This window comes from Pelophylax lessonae (assembly GCF_965119305.1).
Source record: "Pelophylax lessonae genome assembly, chromosome: 5".
NCBI classification, from domain to species: domain Eukaryota; kingdom Metazoa; phylum Chordata; class Amphibia; order Anura; family Ranidae; genus Pelophylax; species Pelophylax lessonae.
The window spans coordinates 17,082,990-17,107,050 of NC_138772.1; the positions used below are offsets into that span (position 1 = coordinate 17,082,990).

The 24,061-nt window shown below is 45.0% G+C and overlaps 1 protein-coding gene across 1 annotated transcript in view; it reads left to right on the forward strand.

Annotated features, from left to right (window-relative positions):
* OBSCN (obscurin, cytoskeletal calmodulin and titin-interacting RhoGEF) overlaps positions 1-24,061 on the forward strand; it is a 740,285-nt gene that overhangs the window by 476,403 nt on the left and 239,821 nt on the right. Inside the window, exons 89-93 of the mRNA XM_082257722.1 lie at positions 4,592-4,750; positions 4,844-5,021; positions 6,394-6,507; positions 13,085-13,252; positions 20,401-20,503. Coding sequence (XP_082113848.1) covers positions 4,592-4,750; positions 4,844-5,021; positions 6,394-6,507; positions 13,085-13,252; positions 20,401-20,503 — 722 coding nt within the window. The remainder of the gene's footprint in view (positions 1-4,591; positions 4,751-4,843; positions 5,022-6,393; positions 6,508-13,084; positions 13,253-20,400; positions 20,504-24,061) is intronic.

The window sequence follows — 24,061 nt, forward strand, 5'->3', positions numbered from 1 at the left end:
GTATTAAATCCCCTGGAAGGTGGTAATTCTACTATAAAGTCCAAGGATACAACTTCCCATGGAACCTGGGGTATTGGTAGACTGCAAAGTAGACCCGATGGTTTTGTAGTGTCAATTTTGGACCTTGCACAGATGTCACATGAGGAAACAAACTTTTGTACAGATGTTTTCATATCAGGCCACCAAAACTGCCTGGTGAGCAAATTAAATGTCTTAGTCATACCCATATGTCCTGCCATAGGTACGTCATGTGATAATTCCAAGATCTTGGTACGCATACTAGGAGGTATGTAGAGTTTGTCGTTAAAGTAGAGGAAGCCTTCTGCATCAGCACTTAGTTGTGGTGGAGGTGAATCCAGTCCTATACTGTGAAGAATCTCTTCCTTCAGGGAGCGAACAACACCAACAATACGATCAAAGGGTATTATAGGAAATGAAGGGATTTCGGCGCAGTTATCTTCGGTTAATCGTGATAGCGCATCCGCTTTTTTGTTTTTGTCTGCAGGCGTGTAGGTCACTAGGAAGTTGAATCTTAGGAAGAATAGTGACCAACGTACCTGCCGGTGGGAAAGGGTCTTGTTAGTCTGAAGGTATTGGAGATTTTTATGATCTGTATATATGAGTATTGGCAATCGAGTACCTTCAAGTAGATGTCGCCAATTCTCTAGTGCCAGTTTTATGGCAAGCAACTCTTTTTCACCCACTGGGTAATTCACCTCTGGGTTGCTTAATGATTTAGAGAAGAAAGCAACTGGGTGAAGTGGTGAAGTATTTGTTGGTCGTTGGGAGAGAACTGCTCCTACTGCCATATTTGACGCATCTACCTCCAGTATATATTGGAGGGATGGGTCTGGATGGCGTAGTATGGGAGCGGAAGTGAAGCTTGATTTTAACAAGCGGAAAGCTCCATTGGCTTCTTCAGACCATTTAAATGGTTTCTTTACACTTGTAAGTTGTGTGAGAGGTCTCACAATAGCAGAGAAGTTCTTGATGAACTTCCTATAGAAGTTTGAGAATCCAAGGAATCGTTGTAATGCCTTACGAGTTGTTGGTACAGGCCAATCCAGAATACACGATATCTTGCTCATATCCATTTTGATTCCGTTCTTAGATATGATGTATCCTAGGAATAATACTTCTTCTTTATGAAATAGGCATTTTTTTAATTTTACGTATAAATTGTGTGCGAGTAATCTGGACAACACAAGTCTTACATGTTTTATATGTTCAGACAAAGATAGAGAATAAATGAGTATATCATCCAGATATACCACAACACAAACATCAAGTAAGTCTCTGAAGATGTAATTTATGAATTGCTGAAAAGCTGCGGGAGCATTACACAACCCGAAAGGCATCACAAGATATTCGAATAATCCGTATCTGGTTCTGAATGCTGTTTTCCACTCATCCCCGTCACGGATTCGGATTAGGTTGTATGCCCCTTTTAGGTCCAATTTAGAGAAGTAGGTAGCCCCACACACTTGTTCAATGAGTTCAGGAATGAGAGGTAAAGGATAGCGATCCTTTATCGTAATGGTATTTAATTGCCTATAGTCAATAATAGGCCTAAGACTTGAATCCTTATTGCGGACAAAGAAAAGTCCTGCAGCTGTGGAAGAAGTAGAGGGTCTGATGAACCCTTTCGCTAAATTCTCATCCAAGTATTCCTTGAGATGAGAAAGTTCATCCTGAGAAAGAGGATAAACATGACCGAAAGGTAATTTGCTATTAGGGAGTAGATCAATAGAACAATCATAGTCCCTATGGGGAGGCAACACTTGAGCGTTTTTCTCAAGGAAGACTTCTGACAGATCCTGGTAGCATGGTGGTGGTGTAATTTCATCTGACACCATAGACAGGATTTTTTTATATGATTGGAGGTTACACGTGATCTCGCAATAGTGAGAAGGGAAGGTTAGAGTCCGTGTCTTCCAATCAATGGTTGGTTGATGTATGTGTAACCAGGGAAGTCCCAAAATAATGGGAAAATGTGGTGAAGGTAATACATCAAAAGTGGTGGTCTCAACATGAGACTCGTTAGCAGTAACAAGGAGTGCTTGTGTCTGATTGGTGATTGGACCAGAAGATAACGGGATACCGTTAATGAAACTAACAGAGACAGGTTTAGGTTTTGAAATAATAGGTATTTTATTTAAGGTAACAAAACGAGTATCGATGTAGTTCCCACAAGATCCTGTGTCGATCATAGCCTTGGTGGTGATCCTAATTTGGTCCCACTGTAGTGTCAAATGAATAAAGAGATAGGGATTAGAAAAGGAAGTCGTTAAACCCCCCAGCAAGACATGTGAACACTCACCGTCTTTTTTGCGGACAAGGGGACAGACGCTTATCAAATGATCCGAGGAGGCGCATTACATGCAGAGGTTTTCGGATCTTCTCCTGGCTCGTTCAGTAGTCGATAAAGGTGGGCGTATCGTTCCTACCTCCATAGGAGTAGGGTCAACGGGCGAAACCCGAGAAGGACTGGACAATGGCATTCCCATCTTCTCAGCCTTTCTTTCTCGCAGTCGCCTGTCAATATTGATGCTGAGCTGTATTAAGGCATCCAAAGTGCCAGGTAAATCCGCTCGGGCGAGCTCGTCTTTAACGGCTTCTGATAACCCGAGTCTGAACTGAGTTCGCAGAGATGCATCATTCCACCCAGAATCAAGGGTCCATCTTTTGAACTCTGCTATGAAGTCTTCAACAGGTCTCCTTCCTTGTTTTAAAGCCCTCAATTGGCTATCACCAAGTACTCTGCCTATTGGGGTCTTCATATAAGCTAGCGAGTTCCGCTATGAACAAAGGATAGGAGTTGAGAAGAGGGTCCTCTTTCTCAAAGAGAGAGTCTGCCCAAGCCCGTGGATCACCCGATAAATATGAAATAGTAGTACAGACTTTAATTTGGTCTGTAGTATAAGTACGAGGTTTTAAATTAAAAAGCAATTGACATGCGTTTTTAAATTCACAAAATTTTTTCCGATCACCTGTAAACACTAGAGGAGGGTTTATTTTAGGCTCACGAGGTTGAGCAGCAGTGAGTTGTGAAACACGGGCTATCTGCTGTCTTAAAGTCTGATTTTCATTTTTTACTTCAGTAAGAGCAAGGATTAATGCATCTACCTTTTGTGTTAATTGTATCACTTGAGTGGCTAATTCTGCTGAATCCATTTTTTAAAGGTTCGTTCAATCTCTAACGCTCTAGCGTTTGTTTAGAGAGTTGGATTTGCAGCTGCAGAATCTCCACTCAGTAGTCGTGCAGAGATGTGTTGAATCACCATGTCCAACTCTCCAGACTCATCATTGTGGCCAGCCTGCTTCAGCATACAATATACAAACACTCAATAAGATGTTCCTGGAGTGATAGGTTGTATATGATAGTATAGAGGTGATGTGCTGAAAGGACAGGCGTGAGTTGTGATAGCAATGATGAGTACTCAATAGTAATGTTCAGGAGAGTAGTAGATGATGGTAGATAGGTTAGCAATCATGTGCAATAACAGGTGGTAGGGGACAGCAGATGGAGTGTACAAGAGAGGCTAACTTAGTGCAAGGATATAGATGGTAGTAGACTCAAGAGCTAGCAATCTATGTAACAGTGCAGATGATAGAAATAGTAATGCATAGATAGTAACATTCCTTAGTATGCAGAAGTAGATAGTGTAAGTTTGATAGGAAGGAATCCCCTGTGGGGTACTTATCACTAGTTAGATTAGTAAGCTGAAGGGTCCGGTAATGAGTGAATGATCGGGTAGCGAGATACGGGATCAATAGCGAGGTTCCGGTCTATCCAGGTATGGCAATAGCTGGAGGCTCCGGCAGCGTAAGACAAGGCTGTATACCATGCGGTTTGAACGAACAATTTGTGAGAGAGAAGCTGGCGATTGAAATAGCCGCTCAGAGCGGCGCTTAGTGATGACGTAATGCGGCTTAAAGGTATATGCGTTCCACCTAGCTGAAAAGGTGGGACGCAATATGAAGAAGGAAATGACCTATAAGGGTACCGAAGGTACCAGAATCTTACAGTTGGTTGCCTCCTTCCAATATCTTCCAGACACTTTTCTAATGTTACCAAGCCAAATCCCCAGATAAAGTCCCTCAGTCAGCTCCAGCAACTTTCAGAAGAATAGGTCCCCCACCTAGCCTAGCTGGGACCTTGTTGTACAGCAGACACTCAGGGGGCAAACTGTCCCCACGGGCTGTGATCTCTTCCTCAATGAAAATACACCTCTGTTCCAGGCCTTAGATTATTTATATACACTCCCAGCCACCATCTGGGCACACTCTTCCTAGGGATTGGCCAGGGTTGCATAAATATACAGCTGTTGATTTGACTCTCTCTCAACCCTACAGTCGTGAAGCACAGAACAGACCAAAATAATCACACATAGCTACAATGACTACAGTGAGCCAAGAACTATATTTACCTAACATAGCACCTACCTAGGAGGGTGCTGCTCAACTGTTGAAATAGGATTGCCATTATTAAGTTAAGCTTGTATAGGATTTTATTGACTGGGTTTTTATATATGAGTATGGCCTAATAAGTTCTAATTCAAACCCATCAATCCAATATCCCTTGGTGTAGGGTCATTTCATTGTCTGGGAAGGCGCCCCAGGAGCCCGAATGGCTTGGAAAGGACACAACCGTCATGTCTTCCTCTTCAAGAATTATCTCATCATCTGCAAACCCAAAAGAGACACCAGGATGGACACTTACAGCTATGTCTTCAAGAATATGATGAAGGTTGGTAGATGTCTTGTTTCGTTATTTTCATATACTGTACAGTACCACAATAGCTCTCTGATTTCTAATGCTTCCTTAATCTTTTCTCCTCAGTTGACCAACATTGACGTGAATGATCAGGTTGAAGGTGACGATCGGGCCTTTGAGATATGGCATGAACGAGAGGACTCGGTGCGGAAGTACGTTTTACAAGCCCGCACCATCATCATCAAGAACTCATGGGTGAAGGAGATTACCGGAATCCAGCAGAGGTTCAGCCTGCCACTGTGGAGTAAGCAGTATTGTACATTCTTTGCAATAGATTTTGATTGGGTTCTCACTCTACATAAATACCATGATACATGGTTAGACACAATAAAAGTGCAGTCACAAGTTATGCTGTCCTAACATACCTAAATGAGTAGGCAAGTGCAGTCTGTACTCCTGACTGTACTGTAGGTGGCGCTTGACTGAAACGGCAATGCAGAGGTGGGTAGGAAATTGTGAGGAACTTGGCTGCTCTATGATTTCCTATGGTCACAGGGAGACCATTGTCTGAGTGGACGCTGACACCCCACATGACCTCAGCGGCCATCTTGGGGCAGGGAAGTGTCTATTTAAGACTCTGTCTCCTGCATTTGGCGCACTTTGTGTGAGTGGCTAGTGTAGGGAAATGTTCTCCACCTGGCAGGGACAGTGCATAGTGACAGGGAAAGGTTCCTGAGGAGTAGGAAAAGTGCAGGGAATATGCTATCTTCACTTAGGAAATTGCCATGTGGCTGTGGATTGGCCAGGCCGCATTCTCGCTCCCCGCTGAAAAAGCCGCCAGCATCATTTCAAGATCACAATCCTCTGCTATTGCCTGCTGTGGCTACCCACCGAACCTGTTTGTACATTGTTGGGGCTTTCAGATATACTGTTCTCATCCACCTCGGCCTCTGAGTGTATTCTTAGCTGTTGGTGGCCACATTTTATCTCCCAATGGGGAACCTAGGTCTTGTTTCTGCAGATATAGTACTGTGGCTCCCAAATCCGATTCCGGCTGTGATTAAACATAGGGAAATTTTGTCAGCAGGTCCTAGCCAATGATTAATGGCAAGCAGCTGCTGTTCCGGCTGTGTGCAATCACAGTTCAGAGCTTTGTGTTGACAGGGAGAAGGAATAAATAGATTTATAATAAAAAGAATCACACAGTACACACATTAACACTTGTTAGGCACATAGTTAAACCCTTGATCGCCCCTAAATGTTATCTCCTTCCAACCAGCATCATTAGTACGGTATTATCACTGACCACTGTTGTAGTGTCACTGGTGATGTCAGTGTCAGTCAGTTCCCACCCAATGTCAGTTAGTGTCAGATAGCTTGCTGCACTATCACAGTCTCATTTCTGGTCTTTTATCATTTATATGATGGGAAAAAATGTAAAAACCCAGTGGTAAAATACCATAAAATACCATCAAAAGAAGGCTATATTTGTGTGAAAAATGATATAAATTTAATTTGGGTACAGTGTTGCATGACTGTGCAATTACCAGGTAAAGTAGCGCATTGCTGAATAGTAAAAAAAATGGCCTGGTCATGAAGTTACCTCCTGGAGGTCAACTGGTTGAATGCAAATCTTTTGCCCAGTTTTGAGCTATTTCTCGATGTATGTCTTACAGATCCTCCACACTTCATCGAAGTTCTGGCAGATTGTACAGCAGAACTAGGAGAGACTATTAAGCTGGCCTGCCGGGTCACCGGAACCCCAAAGCCTATTGTCACCTGGTACAAAGGTAATTTGTCAATTTGTTCATTCAATTGAGTTTCTGAATACCTATAGCAGTGGTCCTCAACTCCGGTCCTCAGGGCCCACTAACAGGCAAGATTTTAAGTATTACCTTGGGGAGATGCAGACTAGCATACTGCAATCACTGAGCAGCAAATGAGATCACCTGGGATGGATTTCAGTTATCTTGCAAACCTGGCCTGTTAGTGGGCCCCGAGGACCGGAGTTGAGGACCACTGACCTATAGCATAGCAGATGTGGAGGCACATTATAAAAGTAAGTGATTTTAAAGACTCGGGGAGTTAAACTCTTTTCTAGCAGGGTGCAGGGGCAGACTGGCAACCTTTAGCCCAGGGGGGCAAGTACAAACCAGAGGCCCATGGTGCAGAGACTCGGCCCTCCTCCCACTCTCCCTCTTCCCATTCTTCTCCTGACCCCCATTCCAGGCTACAAGAGAAATGGCTGCACACCAAGCGATGGCTCACGATGAAAGGCCTTATTGAACAAGGATGCAAGGTACAGCAAAATGGATGGTAGACATGTTTCACACGACTCACAGCGTGCTTGTTCACTTGTTTCATCGTGACCCATCGATTGGTGTGCGGGCCATTTCTCTTGTATCCTGTTTGCGCTGGCGATCCGAGGTCCTGCACCCATGGCTGGCTGTGAAGTTCCAACTGCCTGAGCGGTGTACATCTCTTTCTCTGTGTCCCCCATTCTAGGCTGAAGCTCTGCTCCAGGTACTCTCTACTCACCGGCTGATTCCAGGTTTCCAACCTGGCCAGCAGGGGGCGGTTGGGGGGAGCTGGCATGGCTCGGTTGGAGCCGGTCGGGGGGGAGAGTCTCAAGTGGGGCATTGAACCGGCCTCTGCTCAGACACAGTTTACACCATCCATGCTGGGGGAGGCCTGCGATCTGTCTTTGTCTTCATCCCGCACTCAGTAGGTCAGCAGTGCAGACTTTTTACTTCTCTTCACCAGAAATCCTTTAGGCATGTCTGTGGCAGAAGCAATGCAGCCTTTTTACAGGACATCAGAGCGGCCCGGAGGGCAATTGCCCCCCTGCTGCCCCCTGGCCCCGTCCTCCCCTGGAAGGGAATTGTACAGGACGCCAAGGTTGGGTCCTGGACAGTCGCTATATATCTCCTGTATTTGGGTTGTGGTCTCTTTAAGGGAAGTTGGGAAATGTTCAGGGGGTCACCCAAGACGGGTGAGAAATTCCTGGGAATAGCTAAAATCAGGAGGACTGATTCGCAGTTCTCTCTGTATTGGATAACTGACCGTATGGTGGATCTTAGATAAGTGGGAAGAATAAAATGAGCACTTATAGACTTAATCAGGAGAGCAGCAACTTTTCTAACCCACTTTAGGGCGTCCCTTACTCAATTAGTATGAAAAATCTTGAAATAATATTTGACATGGAAGTTGGGTCCGTGGTGATGGCTGTGATGGATGTACAAACTGGTGCACTCCGGACCCCACTTCTGGAGGCCTTGGGAAACATATCAAACCTTTGGTGGGAATAGAGGGGCAAATAACTTCTTGAAAGCAACAGGCAGGGAGAAAGTAGCCCCATCATTAGTCAGTGGATTACGAGGACCAACCGCAATACCCAACTGGCATTTTTCTGTCCTTTCGCATGAGTGATGCTCACAATTATTTGCTGTTATAGGGTTTTTTTTTTTTTTTTTGCCATCCTTAGTTGGCTTAAAGTACATCTAAGGGAAAATTCTATTTTAATTTTAGATTAATTCTGACCAGAAATGTAACCTTTCAAGAAATTTTTAACGTTTTTTTCCTTTTTTTTGTTTTTTTTCTGGTGAAAATGGAAATTTTGGAAAACTGAAAAAAAAAATTCACACTGGGAAGGTGAATGTATATAAAAGTATTATGCTTGAAATAAAAGTTAAAAGTACAGCTATCTGAGTAAATAAATTAAACTTGGTTTTTAAAAATGTATTTTTAATTACATATGAAATAACAAAGACTGTATACGTTAAGAGCATTGCAAGTATACAATAACCAATATGCATTTCCACTGATCCTGGGGCCCTTTAACCCCATTGTGGGACCCTTTATTATGATTCCGCAAGGGGTCCCCTTCCTGCCGTCTTGGGGTCCCCCCCATGGTGGCGGAGCGCCATAGCCCAGTCACAAGTGCGACCCTGATATGTTTGCCACTGGTGGTCGTTTTTTTTATTTTTGTCTTATTTTTTTTTTTATAATTTTTTACCATTTAATAAATACATTTATTTAATCATTTATTTAGCAATTTTATTTTTTATATATATATTTTTTTTTTACATTTTATTTTAGGGGGCTTTGGTGAAATATCAGGGCTCTAAACAAACCCCATATGTCTCACTTTTGAGACATATTCATCAGTCCCTTTCTCTGCAGCATAAGCTGCACAGAATGAATGAACAGGAATAGAGGCTTCCCATTCATTCATAAACTAAGGCAAAGTAAACAAAGTTTACTATGCCTCAGCTATGAATGAATAAAAAAAAAAAACAGATTCAGTGATCGGTACCGATCACTGACACTATTCAGTAAAACAAGGAAGGGGCTGGTAAATGACACATTTATTGGCTCTTTCTTCGCTCTCCATCCTGACAGTATCCCCCGCAGCAGCCGACGGGAGGGGGAAACCTGGCAGCGCTGTGTGTGGGGGGGGGGACAGGAAAGGACACAGGAGCCCCGGGGCAGAAGGATAGGAATAGGGAGGCAGCGGGAGCGGCAAGTGGAGGAGCTGATGCCCTCCATTTCCCTCCTGCAGCCGCTGAATGTCTGTGGGAGGGAGAGGAGGGTTTATCGCCTGCATGGAGTAATTGGTTCCTCTACCCACTTAACGACCGCTCACATTGCTGGTACTGCGGCACAGTGGCTCGTTATCGCCCAGCGACGTAGACCTACGTCGCTGGACTCCTCCCCTTGTGGGCGGCGCGCGCGAGCCGCCAGAGGCTCGCTCCCGCTGTATTCAGTTACAGCGGGAGTCGGGCCAGGGGAGGAGCGGCGGTGATCACCGCCGCTCTTCCCCGATCGTCGGGGAATCGAGTGTGGAGATCCGCCCGCTTGTGTAAACAAAGCGGGCGGATCTCCTAAGTGACAGGCAGGGTCAGATTGCAGGGTTCAGCATAGCTGAACCTGCGATCTGTCCCTGTGTCACATAGTCCCCTCCCCCCACACACGTCAGTAAGCACCAGGCATACATTAACCCCTTGATCACCAATAAAAATGAACCCCTTCCCTGCCAGTGTCATTTTTACAGTAACAGTGCATATTTATAGCACTGATTACTGCAGTAATGTCACTGGTACCCCCAAAAGTGTCAAAAATGTCAGTCAAGGGTCCGATCTGTCCGCCGCAATGTCGCAGTCCCGCAAAAAAAATTTCCCGTAGTTAGTAGCTGCGATAACTTTTGCGCAAACCAATCAAAATATGCTTATTGCGATTTTTTTTATCAAAAATATGTAGCAGAAAACAAATTGGCAAAAAAAGTAAAAAAATTTTGATTTTTACATTTTTGGGGGGGGGGGGGGGGAATTTCATATAAAAAAAATTTGAAAAATGTTGTTATTTTTTCAAAATTGTCGCTCTTTTTTTGTATATAGCGCAAAAAGTAAAAATTGCACAGGTGATCAAATACCACCAAAAGAAAGCTCTATTTGTGGGGAAAAAAAGGACATCGATTTTATTTAGGTACAGCATTGCACGACCGCGCAATTGTCCATTAACCACTTAACGACCAGCCACGTAGATCTACGTCGGCTGACTATGAGTGGTTATACCGGGATGATGCCTCTAGCTAGAGGCATCATCCCGGTACCGTTGTTTGAAGCCGACGGTCGGCTTTCCGTCGGTAATGATCGATGCGGCTCGGGAGCCGCTCGATCGTTACCCGGGGGGGGGCGGGAGGGGACATCCCCCCTCCCGCCGCCTTCCGTGGCTTTGTTCGGGGCTCCCGTCCCACCGGGAGCCCCGAGCACCCAGCCGGCACGTCCGCCGGCTGGATGGAGTCCCGATGAATGCCGGAAACGGCATCGATCGGGTCTCCGATGACGTAACCCGGAGGCGGCGTCCATGACGTCACTTCCGGGTTAGTGTGCTGCAAAAGGCGGCAGATTTGAAAAACGGCTGTATGCAAAAATGCCGTTTTCGGCGTTTTGCATACAGGGAAGTGTAGTGGAGGGGTCTAGGGTCTTTTAGACCCTCGATCCCTCCATAAAGTGTACCTGTCACTACATATTGGTGTCACAAGGGATGTTTACATTGCTTGTGACAGCAATAAAAGTGATCAGATTTTTTTTTTTAAAAAAAACCTGTAATAAAGTTAAAAAAAAAGAAAAAATAAATAGGAAAAAAAAAAATTTAGCCGCCCCCGTCACCGTTAGCTCGCGCACAAAAAAAAACGTATACGCAAGTCGAGCCGCGAATGAAATCGCTGTTCAAACCACACATGTGAGGTATCGCCGCGATCGCCAGAGCGTGGGCAATAATTAAAAAAAAAAGAGCTACACTCTAACTCTAAACTGGTAACCATTAAATAAATTTAAAGCGTCGCAGATTAGGATCTCTATTGACCGTAGTTTGTCGCCATCCCACGGGGGGGGGGCGCAATTTTAAACCGTAACCTGTTGGGTATCTATTTACTCGGCGTGACATCATCTTTCACAGTATACAAAAAAAATGGGCTAACTTTACTGTTTAGTATTTTTTAAATGCAGTGAAATGGGATTTTTCAAATTTTTTCCAAAAAAATGGCGTTTTAAAGACCGCTGCGCAAATACCGCGTGACAAAAAATTTTGCAATGACCGACATTTTATTCTCCAGAGTCTTTGCTAAAAAAATATATATAATGTTTGGGGGTTCTAAGTAGTTTTCTAGGAAAAAATACTGGTTTTAACAAAAAGTGTCCGAAATAGGGCTGGGGGTAAAGTGGTTAAAGTAATGCAGTGCCGAATAGCAAAATATGGCCTGGTCAGGAAGGGGGTAAAATCTTCCGGTCTTAAAGCGGTTAAAAATACGCTCATTGAGAATTTTTTTGTCAAAGACATGTAGCTAAATACATTTTGGCCTAAATATATGACAAAAATTGAATATATTGGATATTTTTTAACTGTCAAATTAGAAAAATATTATTTTTTCAAAATGTTCGCATTTTTTTATTAATATCGCAAAAAATAAAAAGCGCAGAGGTGATTAAATACCACCAAAAGAAAGCTCTGTTTGTGGGAAAAAAGGACGTAAATTTCGTTTGGGACCGCGCAATTGTCAGTTAAAGTCGCACTGTCAAATTAGAAAAATATTATTTTTTCAAAATGTTCGCATTTTTTTATTAATATCGCAAAAAATAAAAAGCGCAGAGGTGATTAAATACCACCAAAAGAAAGCTCTGTTTGTGGGAAAAAAGGACGTAAATTTCGTTTGGGACCGCGCAATTGTCAGTTAAAGTCGCACAGTGCCGAATTGCAAAAAGTGGCCTGGACGTAAGACAGCAAAATCCTCCGGTGGTAAAGTGGCTACAAGCTGCCACCCCCCCCCCTCCCCGTTCAGGCAAATAGGGGGGCCCCAAGGGCCCCCTGGTGCAGGGAGCTAGGTCACAATGACGACCCCTATATGTATGCCCTTGGTTATTGACAATACTGATCCAGAAGCATAGATTGCTCAATAAAGAGCTTGATGAATGTTCTACTGATTTTCAGGTGTCATTTTCTCTATAAATGAAGCAATGGTGTATTTTTGGGAGGCCGTGCTTTTTAACACTTTCTGACTTGAAGATGCTGCTGGTGAAGAAACACTTTGTGATGATCCAGAAGCAGCAGGAAGAGTGTTTCTGGAATGAGAACTCTGGGGGGAATAAAGCTCCTCCTACTTTTATTCTGTTCTTCAACATTCCATAAAGTATTTTTAGTGTCCTTAGGGCCCCTCTGGCATAAAGTGTGTGTTTTTCATTATTATTAACCACTTGCCAACCGCCCGCTGCATATATACTGCGGCAGGCTGGCTTGGCTGTGCAAATCGCCATACCTGTACAGCGATCCGCATGCCCCCATTTGCCAGCGGGGAAGCTGATTCACGGGGCTGGTGGCCGCGATTGCTGCCGGGCACCCGCGATCGCTCCCTTTTGGACACCTGTGGGATGAATTAGAGCTGAGACTGCAAAACCAGGCCTTCTAGTCCAACATCAGTGCCTGACCTCACAAATACACTTCTGGAAGAATGATCAAACATTCCCATAAACACTCCTAAACCTTGTGGACAGCCTTCCCAGAAGAGTTGAAGCTGTTATAGCTGCAAAGGGTGGGCCAACTCAATATTGAATCCTACAGACTAAGACTGGGATGCCATTGGTAATATAGTGTAGATTATCATTGTAAAGGAACGTATTTCAAAGTTCTTTCGTTTTTCTCCAATTTTACCAGAAATATACAAAAACAAAACAAAAACGGCTTTGAAAAAAAACATTTTTTCCCAGTTTTTCTTTTTCCAGGCCTTCCCATCTTTAATTCTGATGTATTGTTATGGGTTGCAGTAGTTTGAACGTTGCCGTTTTCCTTAGTGAATATTGCGTTTTCTTGCAGATGGCCGTTCAGTGGAAGTTGATCCCCATCACATCATCATTGAAGACCCCGATGGTTCCTGCACTCTCATACTGGACAACATGACCGGAGTGGACTCGGGACAGTACATGTGTTTTGCCTCTAGTGCAGCCGGGAATGCCAGCACCTTAGGGAAGATCCTTGTTCAAGGTGATGGTTTATTCTGTATGAATCATAGATTACCATCTAAAACAGTGGCGGCTGGTGCTCCATACAAAGCCTCCCCCCCATGGACGACACAAGGCCGCACACCATACCCCCCCCCCAGACCACAGCGAGACAGGAGACAGGACAGGACCCCCCGCTCACTCACCCTGCCTGGATATCTGCAGCAGCAGGCGGCGGCAGCTTCGGCTTCTTCCCCCTGTCTTCTGCGTCTCCTCCCTCCTCCTCCATGCCCAATGGCATGGTTTCTCTTTTTTGGCCAATCGGGAAACGGGTCTCAAGACCTGCTTCCTGATTAGCCAGGAGGAGGATCCGTGTGACAATAGCGAATTTTCATTTGCTATTGTCACACAACTGGGTGGGCTCGGGGTGCAATGCTCTGTCCACCCTTTCTTTTAGCCTGTGAGAGCCTCTGGCTCTAGTCACATGGTTAAAAAAAAAAAAAGCCCCATTGAACTCCATGCGTCCGGTGCCCCGCATGTAGATTAGGCGGCCAGATGCATGGATAGGGGGGGTGGCGCCCCTGCGCCCCATATGCACCAGCCGCCACTGGTCTAAAATGTGAATGTGAATGCCTCGGCATAGTAAAAATGTTATATATTTAGTATATCTCTGCAGTACTTTTCCTCATGCTCCTAGCTTTCCATGGTAAGCAAAAAACACTTCCTCTGCTGGCAGGGGCTGACTGGCAACTTTCGGCCCAGGGGGGCAAGTACAAACCAGTGGCCCATGTTGCAGCGACTTGGCCCCCCCTTCCACTCTCCCTCTTCCCTGCCTCCTTCTGACTCCGGTTACTCGCTACGCACTAAGCCGAATCCGAGTTCCCGACCTGGCCAGCAGGGGGGGAGCTGGCCAGGGGAGGGGAGTCTCCAGTGTGACATGGAACTGGCCTCCGCTCAGACACAGTTTACACCATCCATGCTGGGGAGGGGGGGGGGGGGGAATGTTAGCGCTCTGTCCTTGTCTTCATTCCACACTGGGGACTTTTACTTCTCTTCACCAGGAATCCTTTAGGCATGTCTGAGGCAGAAACAGTGCAGCCTTTTTATGGGCATCAGAACGGCCCAGGGGGCAATTACAACCTGCCCCCTGGCCCAGTCCACCCCTGTCTGCTGGACAGAAATCCCAAGCATTGTTTCCAGCCCTGACCAGTTCTCCCCTTGCTGGACTACAGAACTCCCCTTTCTCTCTTCATCTCCATAATGTAGCACTGCCCCATTGAGGATTGCTGAATTATTCAACAATATGGTAGGTCCCCTGTGCTTAGAAGTGAGTTGCAGTGACATAACTCCTTGCTCTCTGTGCCGACTCTATTACTCCTGACACTCTTAGGCGGAGAGGACACCACTTCCCAAGTTTGCAGCATTTTAAGGCTGGCACCTTTCAGGCGTTCAGCCTGTACTGGGCTCCACCAGTTCATGTCGCCTCTCTCCCAGTGACACATCCCATGGTTGCTATAGGATACAGGAAGCACGCTTTCTCTCTCTCTCTCTTTCCAACCTCCATGCTTGCACTCTTCTCCAGGGGCCAATCTACATCTCTCTTTCGTGACTTTAGGCTGGGTCTGTGCCGTGGGTCTGTTCCCAGAAAGTGGGGAAATGACTGCTAGTGGAGGTGCCAAGCGCTTGACCACCTCCACCACCAGCGGAACAGTCACCCGTCTCCTGGCTGGTTGACTGCTTTGCATGTGACACAAACACTGTAGTCCTTAGCAACAATGTATTAACTTCCTCTGGACAGCCTGGTCCCCTTGTTGTGTTGCAAGCCCTATTCTTTAAATACACTGTGCATGTACCCCTTTAAGAGACTTTAGATCAGGCAAAGCAAGTCAACAGATAAAGATCCTTTACTGAGATAGTTGCTGCATACATTACAGTTCTTAAAAAGCAATTTCAACACAATTCCTGTACAAAACCTTCATAGAATTTGCATACCTTATCACCACCTAAATTCCCCCTCCCAGCACAAAATCCCTCTCTCTCCCAATCTCCTTGCAGCCCCCCCCCCCCCTCACCTCTCATAGTACCACAGTGCCCAGGGCAGCAGACCCTGGATATAAGCATGCTCATTTGCATCAAACACAGGTGAATGCTGTGCCTATGGAGATGGAAAAGTTTTGCCTGGAAATTTATCTTCAACATATTGCAGGTCTGGGACAACTTTCCTAAGAGTGGAAAATTCCTTGAATTAGTTTGAGCCAGGCTGGATTTAGCAGCTTCTTGCAGAGATCTTGTCGGCTGTAAAGGGAATTCTGCAAAAAACACGCTGCGCACCCCTCCTCCCTCCCAGAGACGAGCCGTTCCGTGACTCAGAACTGTGAAACAATGCATTAGAGCCGAGTTCAGGGCCTGTCACTGTGATTCACGCACGCAGCTAGAATTATTCACTTTGCTTTCATCCTAATTAAGCCAAATTATGAAGTCGTTCCCATTATCGTGCAAACGGAATCCGGGCGAAGAGAGGAGAAAATAACTTCAAGTCTGTTATTTGTTGCTTTAATCATAATGAGTGCTTTCCCAATCCTTCTACATCGGTTATATAAAAAGGGGAATATAATCCTGGAGAGAATGTATACGTATATAAACACATACTTTATAAATAATAAATATATTTAATCAGGGGCGTAACTACAGGGGTTGCAGGGGTTGCAATTGCAACCGGGCCCCATGCTCCAGGGCCTGTGCAGCTCCCCTGTACACCTGGATAGGAGGGGCGGCGGGGGCAACATGTAGAGAAATCACTGTCCTCCTTTTTCCTCCTGTAGCTGCAGGAGGAATATGGAGGAGATTGGTTCCTCTGTATGCTGCCCCCGCCACTCCTCCTATCCAGTTCACTTGTGTTCTGCTGTCTCTGGGCCCCTGTGTGCTCCCCTGGTTCCCCCCCCCCCCACTGTGCTGCCCCCCCCCACTGTGCTCCCCTGGTTCCCCCCTGCTGTGTTCCCCTGGTCCCCCCCCCCACTGTGCTCCCCTGGTCCCCCCCCTGCTGTGCTGCCCCCCCTACTGTGCTCCTCTGGTACCCCCCCCCCCTCCACTGTGCTCCCTTCCCTCTCCTGCCGGCTGCTGCAGTGGATGTGTCACAATAGAGAACCAGGAAGGGGTCAGTAAATATGTAATTTACCAGCTCCTTCCTTTTCTGAATGGACAGAGTCATAGTCAGTGACATTGTAAAAAAAAAAAATAATAAAATGATAAAAAATAATACAATTAAAATACCAAAAAAAACAACTACTGACACCAGTGGGTGAACTTCCAGGACCGCAAAGGTCACACTTGCGACCGGGCCCTGGCATTCCACCACCGTGGGGAGGCCCCAAGATGGCAGGAAGGGGGCCCACTGCAGAACTTGTGAAAGGGTTCCGCTGTGGGACCGTAATAAAAGGGCTCCGCAATGAGAGTAAAGGGCCCCAGGATCAGTGGCAAGAGCCCCAGTCTTGAAAGGAAGGGGTTCGGGGGGCCCTTCATGGTTTGTGGGCCATCTGAATGTCGCAACTGAAATCAAGACTCATCAGACCAGGCAACGTTTTTCCAATCTTCTATCGTCCAATGTTGGTGAGCCTGTGCGAATTGTAGCCACAGTTTCCTGTTCTTAGCTGACAGGAGTGGCACCCGGTGTGGTCATCTTTTGCTGTAGCCCATCCGCTTCAAGGTTGGATGTGTTGTGCATTCAGAGATGGTATTCTGTATACCTTGGATGTAACGAGTGGTTATTTGAGTTACTGTTGCCTTTCTATCATCTAGAACCAGTCTGCCCATTCTCCTCTGATCTCAATGAGGCATTTCCCTCCACACAACTGCCGCTCACTGGATATTTTCTCTTTTCCCCACCATTCTCTGTAAACCTGAGAGATGGTTGTGTGTGAAAATCCCAGTAGATCAGCAGTTTTTGAAATACTCAGACCATCCCGTCTGACACCAACAACCATGCCACGTTCAAAGTCACTTAAATCCCCTTTCTTTCCCATTCTGATGCTGGGCTTAAACTTCACCACATCTAGATGCCTAAATGCATTGAAATGAATTGTTGCCATGTGATTGGCTGGTTAGCAATGTGTGTTGCCAAGCTATTGAACAGGAAATTGTACCTAAAAAAGTGTCCGGTGAGGGTATATTACTTATATGGAAGATTATAAGCCAATAATCTTAAAGAGTTGAAGTATTGATAAAACATAAAATCAAGGATGTGAAAAAACTGTGATATGTAAAGTGTAACAGAAGAAAATCATTCCCCTCTGGGTGATCTCTGTACATTGCAAGGATTTTAACAAACGTTGTTGCAGATTCCTTCCTTTTTGTTTCTTTGAAGAAACAGCCGCATGTTTCACCAGACTGATTGCATACTCATTCTGAATGGGAGGGTTTGGTTCACTAAAATCATCTGCTGCACTTTGCGCATTCTGATGAGAAAAGCTGCAAGGTCTTCATTACTTTGAAAGTGATTTCCCATGGGGGGGGGGGGGGGGGGGGTATTGCACCAAAACTAAAATTCCTATTGCAGGGGATGCCTGAAATCTGACTTGTATTTTAGTGCAGACTTCTGGGAAAATGAGTGAGCCAATCATACAAACATTTCTGGGGACGTTCTGTACACCAAAGTGTACAGGATGCCTCCAGGGTGCCATATTGCATTGTAATTTACAGAGAATTACAGATTAAAAAGGAAAGGAAATTTCTAATACCATTACATTCATTTATTTATTTTTTGCTATATTACTCCATGAAAGGCACTGTGCTGTGTATTGAAAATCAGGGATAACAACCAAAGTTTTTAGTAAACTGTCCATAAACTTCCTCCCCTTCCCTCCCTCCTTCCTTCCTTCCTTCCTTCCTTCCCATCTACATTACTCCTAACTGACCATCATTTGGAGGGACTGTGCCTCTTTTTAACCCAAATGTCTTTTTTTTTGGTTTGGTGTATAAAATGCATTTAACTACCAAAACTGTGCTACTACACTAAAATGTTCCTTCCTTGCCTTTCTTACCCCTCTCTCTTCCCTTCTTTCTTTCATTCCAGCTTTTTTTATTTTATTTCCTCCCTTTCTCTTTCCTTCCTTATTCGTTTTCCTCCCCGTCATCCCCCTCTTTTCTTCTTTTCTTTCCTCCCTTCGTTTCCTTTCTTCCATCCCTCCTTCCTTTCCTCCCTATCTTTCTTCTTTTCTTCCTTCCTTCCTCCCTCCTTCCCTCCCTTCCTTTCTTCCTTCTTTTCATTTACTTTACTTTCCTTTCATTCTCTTTTCCTTTCCTCTCTCACCCCTCTCTCTTCTCTCCTTTCTTTCATTTCTTCCTTCTTTCTTTTATTTCCTCCCTCTCACTTTCCCTCCTTCCTCCTTTTCCTCCCCTTTTCCCTTCCCCTCTCTAAATTCTCTTTCTTTCCTCCCTTCTTCCTCCCTTCCTTTCCTTTCTTCCATCCCTCCTTCCTTCACTCCTTTTCTTCCTTCCTTCTTTCCTCCCTTCCTCCTTTCCGGCCCCTCTCGTCTCGCCTTTCTTTCATTTCTTTTGTTTCTCTTTTATTCCCTCCCTCCTTCCTTCACTCCCCTTCTTTCTTCTTTTCTTCCTTCCTTTCTTGCTTCCTTCCTTCCCCTTCCCTCTTCATTTTCTTCTTTCATTTCTCCCTTCTTCCTCCCTTCCTTTCCTTTCTTTCATCCCTCCTCCCCTTCCTTCTTCTTCCCTTCCCACCTTTTTCCTTCCTTCCTTCCTTCCTCCCTTTCCTCATTATTTAGCTAAACATTGTGATGTGTTCTTCCTTTCCTTTCCTGCCCCTATCTCATCCCTCCTTTCCTTCATTTCTAATGTTTCTCTTTTATTCCCTCCCTCCTTCCTTCACTCCCCTTCTTCCTTCCTTCCTTCCTTCCTTCCTTCCTTCCTTCCTTCCTTCATTCCTTCCTTCCTTCCTTCCCCTTTTCCCTCCCTCTTCATTGTCTTCCTTCCCTTCTCTCTCCTTCCACCCTTCCTTTCCTTTCTTTTATCCCTCCACCTTTCTTTCTTCTTTTCTTCTTTGATTCCTTCCTTTCTTTTTTTATTTTATTTCCTCCCTCTCTCTTTCCCTCCTTTTTCGTTTTCCTCCCCATCACCCCCCTCTTTTCTTCTTTTCTTTCCTCCCTTCCTTTCCTTTCTTCCATCCCTCCTTCCTTCACTCATTTTCTTCCTTCCTTCTTTCCTCCCTTCCTCCTTTCCTTTCCTGCCCCTCTCTCGTCCCACCTTTCTTTCATCTCTTTTGTTTCTCTCTTATTCCCTCCCTCCTTCCTTCACTCCCCTTCTTTCTTCTTTTCTTCCTTCCTTTCTTCCCCTTCCTCTTCATTTTCTTCTTTCCCTTCTTCCTCCCTTTCTTTCCTTTTTCTTTCATCCCTCCCCCCCCTTCTTTCTTCTTTCCTTCCCCCCTTTTTCCTCCCTTCCTCCCTTTCCTCATTATTTAGCTAAACATTGTGATGTGTTCTTCCTTTTCTTTCCTTTCCTGCCCCTCTCTCATCCTTCCTTTCCTTCATTTCTAATGTTTCTCTTTTATTCCCTCCCTCCTTCCTTCACTCCCCTTCTTTCTTCCTTCCTTCCTTCCTTCCCCTTCTCCCTCCCTCTTCATTTTTGTCCTTCCCTTCTCTCTTCTTCCTCCCTTCCTTTCCTTTCTTTTATCCCTCCTTCCTCTCCCCCCCTTCTTTCTTCATTTCTTCTTTCCTTACTCCCTTTTTTCCTTCCTTTCATTTCATTTCCTCATTATTTAGCTAAACATTGTGATGTGTTTTTCCTTTCCCTCTCTCATTCCTCCTTGCATTTATTTCTTTTGTTTCTCTTTTCTTCCCTCCCTTCTTCCTTCACTCCCCTCCTTTCTTCTTTCCTTCCTTCCTTCCTTCCTTCCTTCCTTCCTTCCTTCCTTCCTTCCTTCCTTCCTTCCTTCCTTCCTTCCTTCCTTCCTTCCTTCCTTCCTTCCTTCCTTCCTTCCTCCCTCTTCATTTTCTTCCTTCCTTTCTCCCTTCTTCCTCCCTTCCTTTCCTTTCCTTCATCCCTCCTTCCTTCTCTCTCTTTCTTTCTTCTTTCCTTCCTCTGTTTTTTCCTTCCTTTCTTTCTTCCTTTTTCATTTCCTTCCTTCCATTGCTCTTTTCCTTTCCTCTCCTCATTTCTTAGTTAACCATTGTGATGTTATTTCAGTTCCCCCAAGATTTGTCAACAAGTTGCGCAATTCTTACTTTGTGGATGGTGAAGACGCTCGGTTCTCATGCATCATTGAGGGAGCTCCGTACCCACAAGTCCGGTGAGTAATTCCAACTAATAATCATTAACCTTCCATCCATTTAATGTAACCTTTCGATGTTATTACCTTGTCTATTCAATAGTTGGCGGCATTTCAGATGTCGTCTAGTTACATTATGATCTGTAATAATGTTCCTGATGAATAAAATGTTATGTGAAGGGTGGATGAATAATGAAGTGAGCAGGGGAGACCTCCAGTCATCATCTCTATAAAATACATTTCTAGAAGTTCGTGAAAAACTGCCTCCAAGTTGTGTTGGTTGCAGAAATCTACAATTTTAAAAAGGGAAAGTTCACCAGGATTTATGAGTTATTTTATACTGATTTTCTCTGTTTACTTCACTATAATTTCCTTATATTAGTGGCCTACTGTTCCAGCAAAACACGTTGGCAAGAGTCTGTATTAGTATGCGAAAAAATGCTAATCAGCAAACTGATGAATCAGCTTTTATACATTGAAATAATGAACACTGGAAGGGGAAAAAAAGGCAGAATAAGCTAATTTCTCCCGAATTAGAATTCTATACTTTTTTTTTTTTTATAGAATCCAGGGACTCAAGACAGGCAAAGATAGCTGATTTTTATTTACGGTATATTCTATAAATACTAGTACAACATGGAACACTCAGCTTGACAGTGCCGGGTCATCTAGAGCCCAAGGCGAACATGCCAAATTGCGCTCCCCCAAGATGTATGGCCATTATATGTCAGCAAAAATCCCCTCCTCTCTGCATGCTTACACTCCTCCCAGTATAAATCCACCCCCCTGTTGAAATCCCCCCTTCCAGCACAAATCCCCCCCCCCCATCCCACCCAGCTTAAATCCTCCCATTCCACATATGCTCCCAGTACAATTCCCCCACCCCAACAACAAAAATCTCCCTTCCAAGCACAAATTCTTTACCCCTCAAATTTCCCTTCCAACACAAACTCCCCTCCCCTAATCCTCCATCCTAACATAAGTCCCCCCCCCCCCCAAAACATTTTTTTTCCCTTCCTAGCACAAATAATGCCCCCCAAACAAGCCCAGCTAGCACCAATCCCCCTCCCCAAAACAAAATTCCCTTCCTAGCACTAATTCCCCCCTCCCCTCCCAAATTACCTTTTTTAGCACAAACCCACTCCTAGCACATCTCCCTAAATGTCCTCTCTTAGAACAATTCTTACCTCCAGTCCCCCACCCCCCCCCAAATTCCCCCTCTCAACACAGATCCCCTCCCCCAATCTCCTTGTGGTGCCCCCGTACCTCATATGATGCCACAGTGCCAAGGGCCCCTTCTGCCCACCTCTTGTCCCAGCCCTGGAGCTTGAAATTGGGAAGCACCACACTGAGAATTGATCACCTAAAAAATTATTTATTTCAATATAAATGAATATGAGTTTACCACAAGCAATGCATTTCATAGTCCAGAAAATGCCCCCTTCATCAGGGCTTAAAATGGGGAATGGAATGTACAATCTAAATTATATAGTGTCTTAAAACAGAACTAAACTCTCAACATGAACTATTTTTAATCCTTATGCTGCTAGCCCTTAGTTTTAGTAAATAGATAGTAATGTATATTATATTCACTTGTTTTAAACTTTTTTTTTTACATTTCTTCACTTACTTACTGGTTTGTGGCCTAGGCCAAAATGATTTCATACATCCCAGGAGTCTCCATAGGCATTTGTTTTTTATCTGGAGGAGGGGCTTTCTCAGCTAGCCACGCTCCCTTGCCTGCATGCATGCCTGAGCTGACGGTAGATGGATTCCAGGAAGTAAATGCTACTTTAAAGTGATTTCTCAACAAAATAAAACATGGAGACATAGATGGATTGGGGGGGGGGGGCTGACTGACAACTTTCGGCCCAATGGGCAAGTACAAACCAGAGGCCCATGGTGCAGCAACCTCGGCCCCCCTCCCACTCTCCCTCTTCCCGGCCTCCTCCTGACGCCCATTCCAGACTGATGCTCCACTCCAGATACTCTCTACTCACCGGCTGAATTTGGGTTCCCAACCTGGCCAGCAGGGGGTGGTTAGGGGCAGTGGCGTAGCGTGGGGGGTGCAGGGGGGGGGGGGCGGCTGAACCGGGTGCAACATCTGGGGGGGCGCATCCGCAGTGCCACTCTGTCTGTCTGACTCTGACATACACAGTTCACACACTGTCTGCGGCTGCCTCCATCTTTAGGCTGGGATATGTCCAGCGCGGCCCCCCTATGGCTGAAAATGGCGGGTCAGGGAGGGGCTGGACTGTGCCTCACCTGTCCATTGGTGTAGGGTGGGGTGGCGTTGCAAGCCAAGCCCCGCCTATACCGCCTCTCCTCACTGCTCAATCAGTTTAGCAGTGAGTGAGTCAGCAGCTTGGCGCTGTCACAGAGTGGAGTTTTCTTTAATCACCTGATTAGAATGAAAATTCGCTTTTGTCACACGGATACTCCTCCTGGCCAATCAGGAAACGGGTCCAAGACCCGCTTCTTGATTGGCCGAAAGGCAAACGCATGCCATTGGCCGAGGAGGAGACGGGAGGACTCGAGGAGACGTGGGGAACTGAGGAGAAGCTGCCGCTGCAGGTAAGTCTCTCTGCATTGAAGAATGCTGGTCATTCTGCATTGAAAGGGGGCACGCTGGTCTCTCTGCATTGAAAGGGGGCACGCTGGAATCTCTGCATTGAAAGGGGGCATGCTGGTCATTCTGCATTGAAAGGGGGCATGCTGGTCTCTCTGCATTGAAAGGGGGCACACTGGTCTCTCTGCATTGAAAGGGGGCACGCTGGTCATTCTGCATTGAAAGGGGGCACGCTGGTCATTCTGCATTGAAAGGGGGCACGCTGGTCCTTCTGCATTGAAAGGGGGCACGCTGGTAATTCTGCATTGAATGGGAGCACGCTGGTCATTCAAACTTTGTATTTAGATGCATTTTACTTTAATTACATCAGTATTTTCATAACAAACAATACATGTGCTTAAGGGGTAAGGGTTTCTTTAACCGCTTCCATACAGAGCAGTTAGACCCCCTTCCTGCCCAGACCAATTTTCAGCTTTCAGCACTCTCACACTTTGAATGACAATTGCTCAGTCATGCTACACTGTAACCAAACAAAATTTTTATCATTTTTTTCACACAAATAGAGCTTTCTTTTGGTGGTATTTGATCACAACTGGGGTTTTTTTTTTTCGTGATATAAGCAAAAAAAGAGCAAAAATTTTGCAAAAAAAACACTTTTTTTTAGTTTCTATTATAAAATTTTGCAAAAAATTAATTTTTCTTCATACATTTGGGCCAAAATTTATACTGCTACATATCTCTGGTAAAATTAACCCAAATTAGTGTATATTATTTAGTCTGTGTGAAAGTTATTGAGTCTAGAAGCTATGGTACCAATTACTGAAAATTGATCACACCAGATGTACTGATGGCCTATCTCCTTTCTTGAGGCCCTGAAATGTCAGGACAGTACAAATACCCCCCAAATGACCCCTTTTTGTAAAGTAGACAGTCCAAGGTATTTAGTAAGAGGCATGGTGAGTTTTTTGAAGTTATAATTTTTTCCCACAATTCTTGGGAAAATGAAGAAA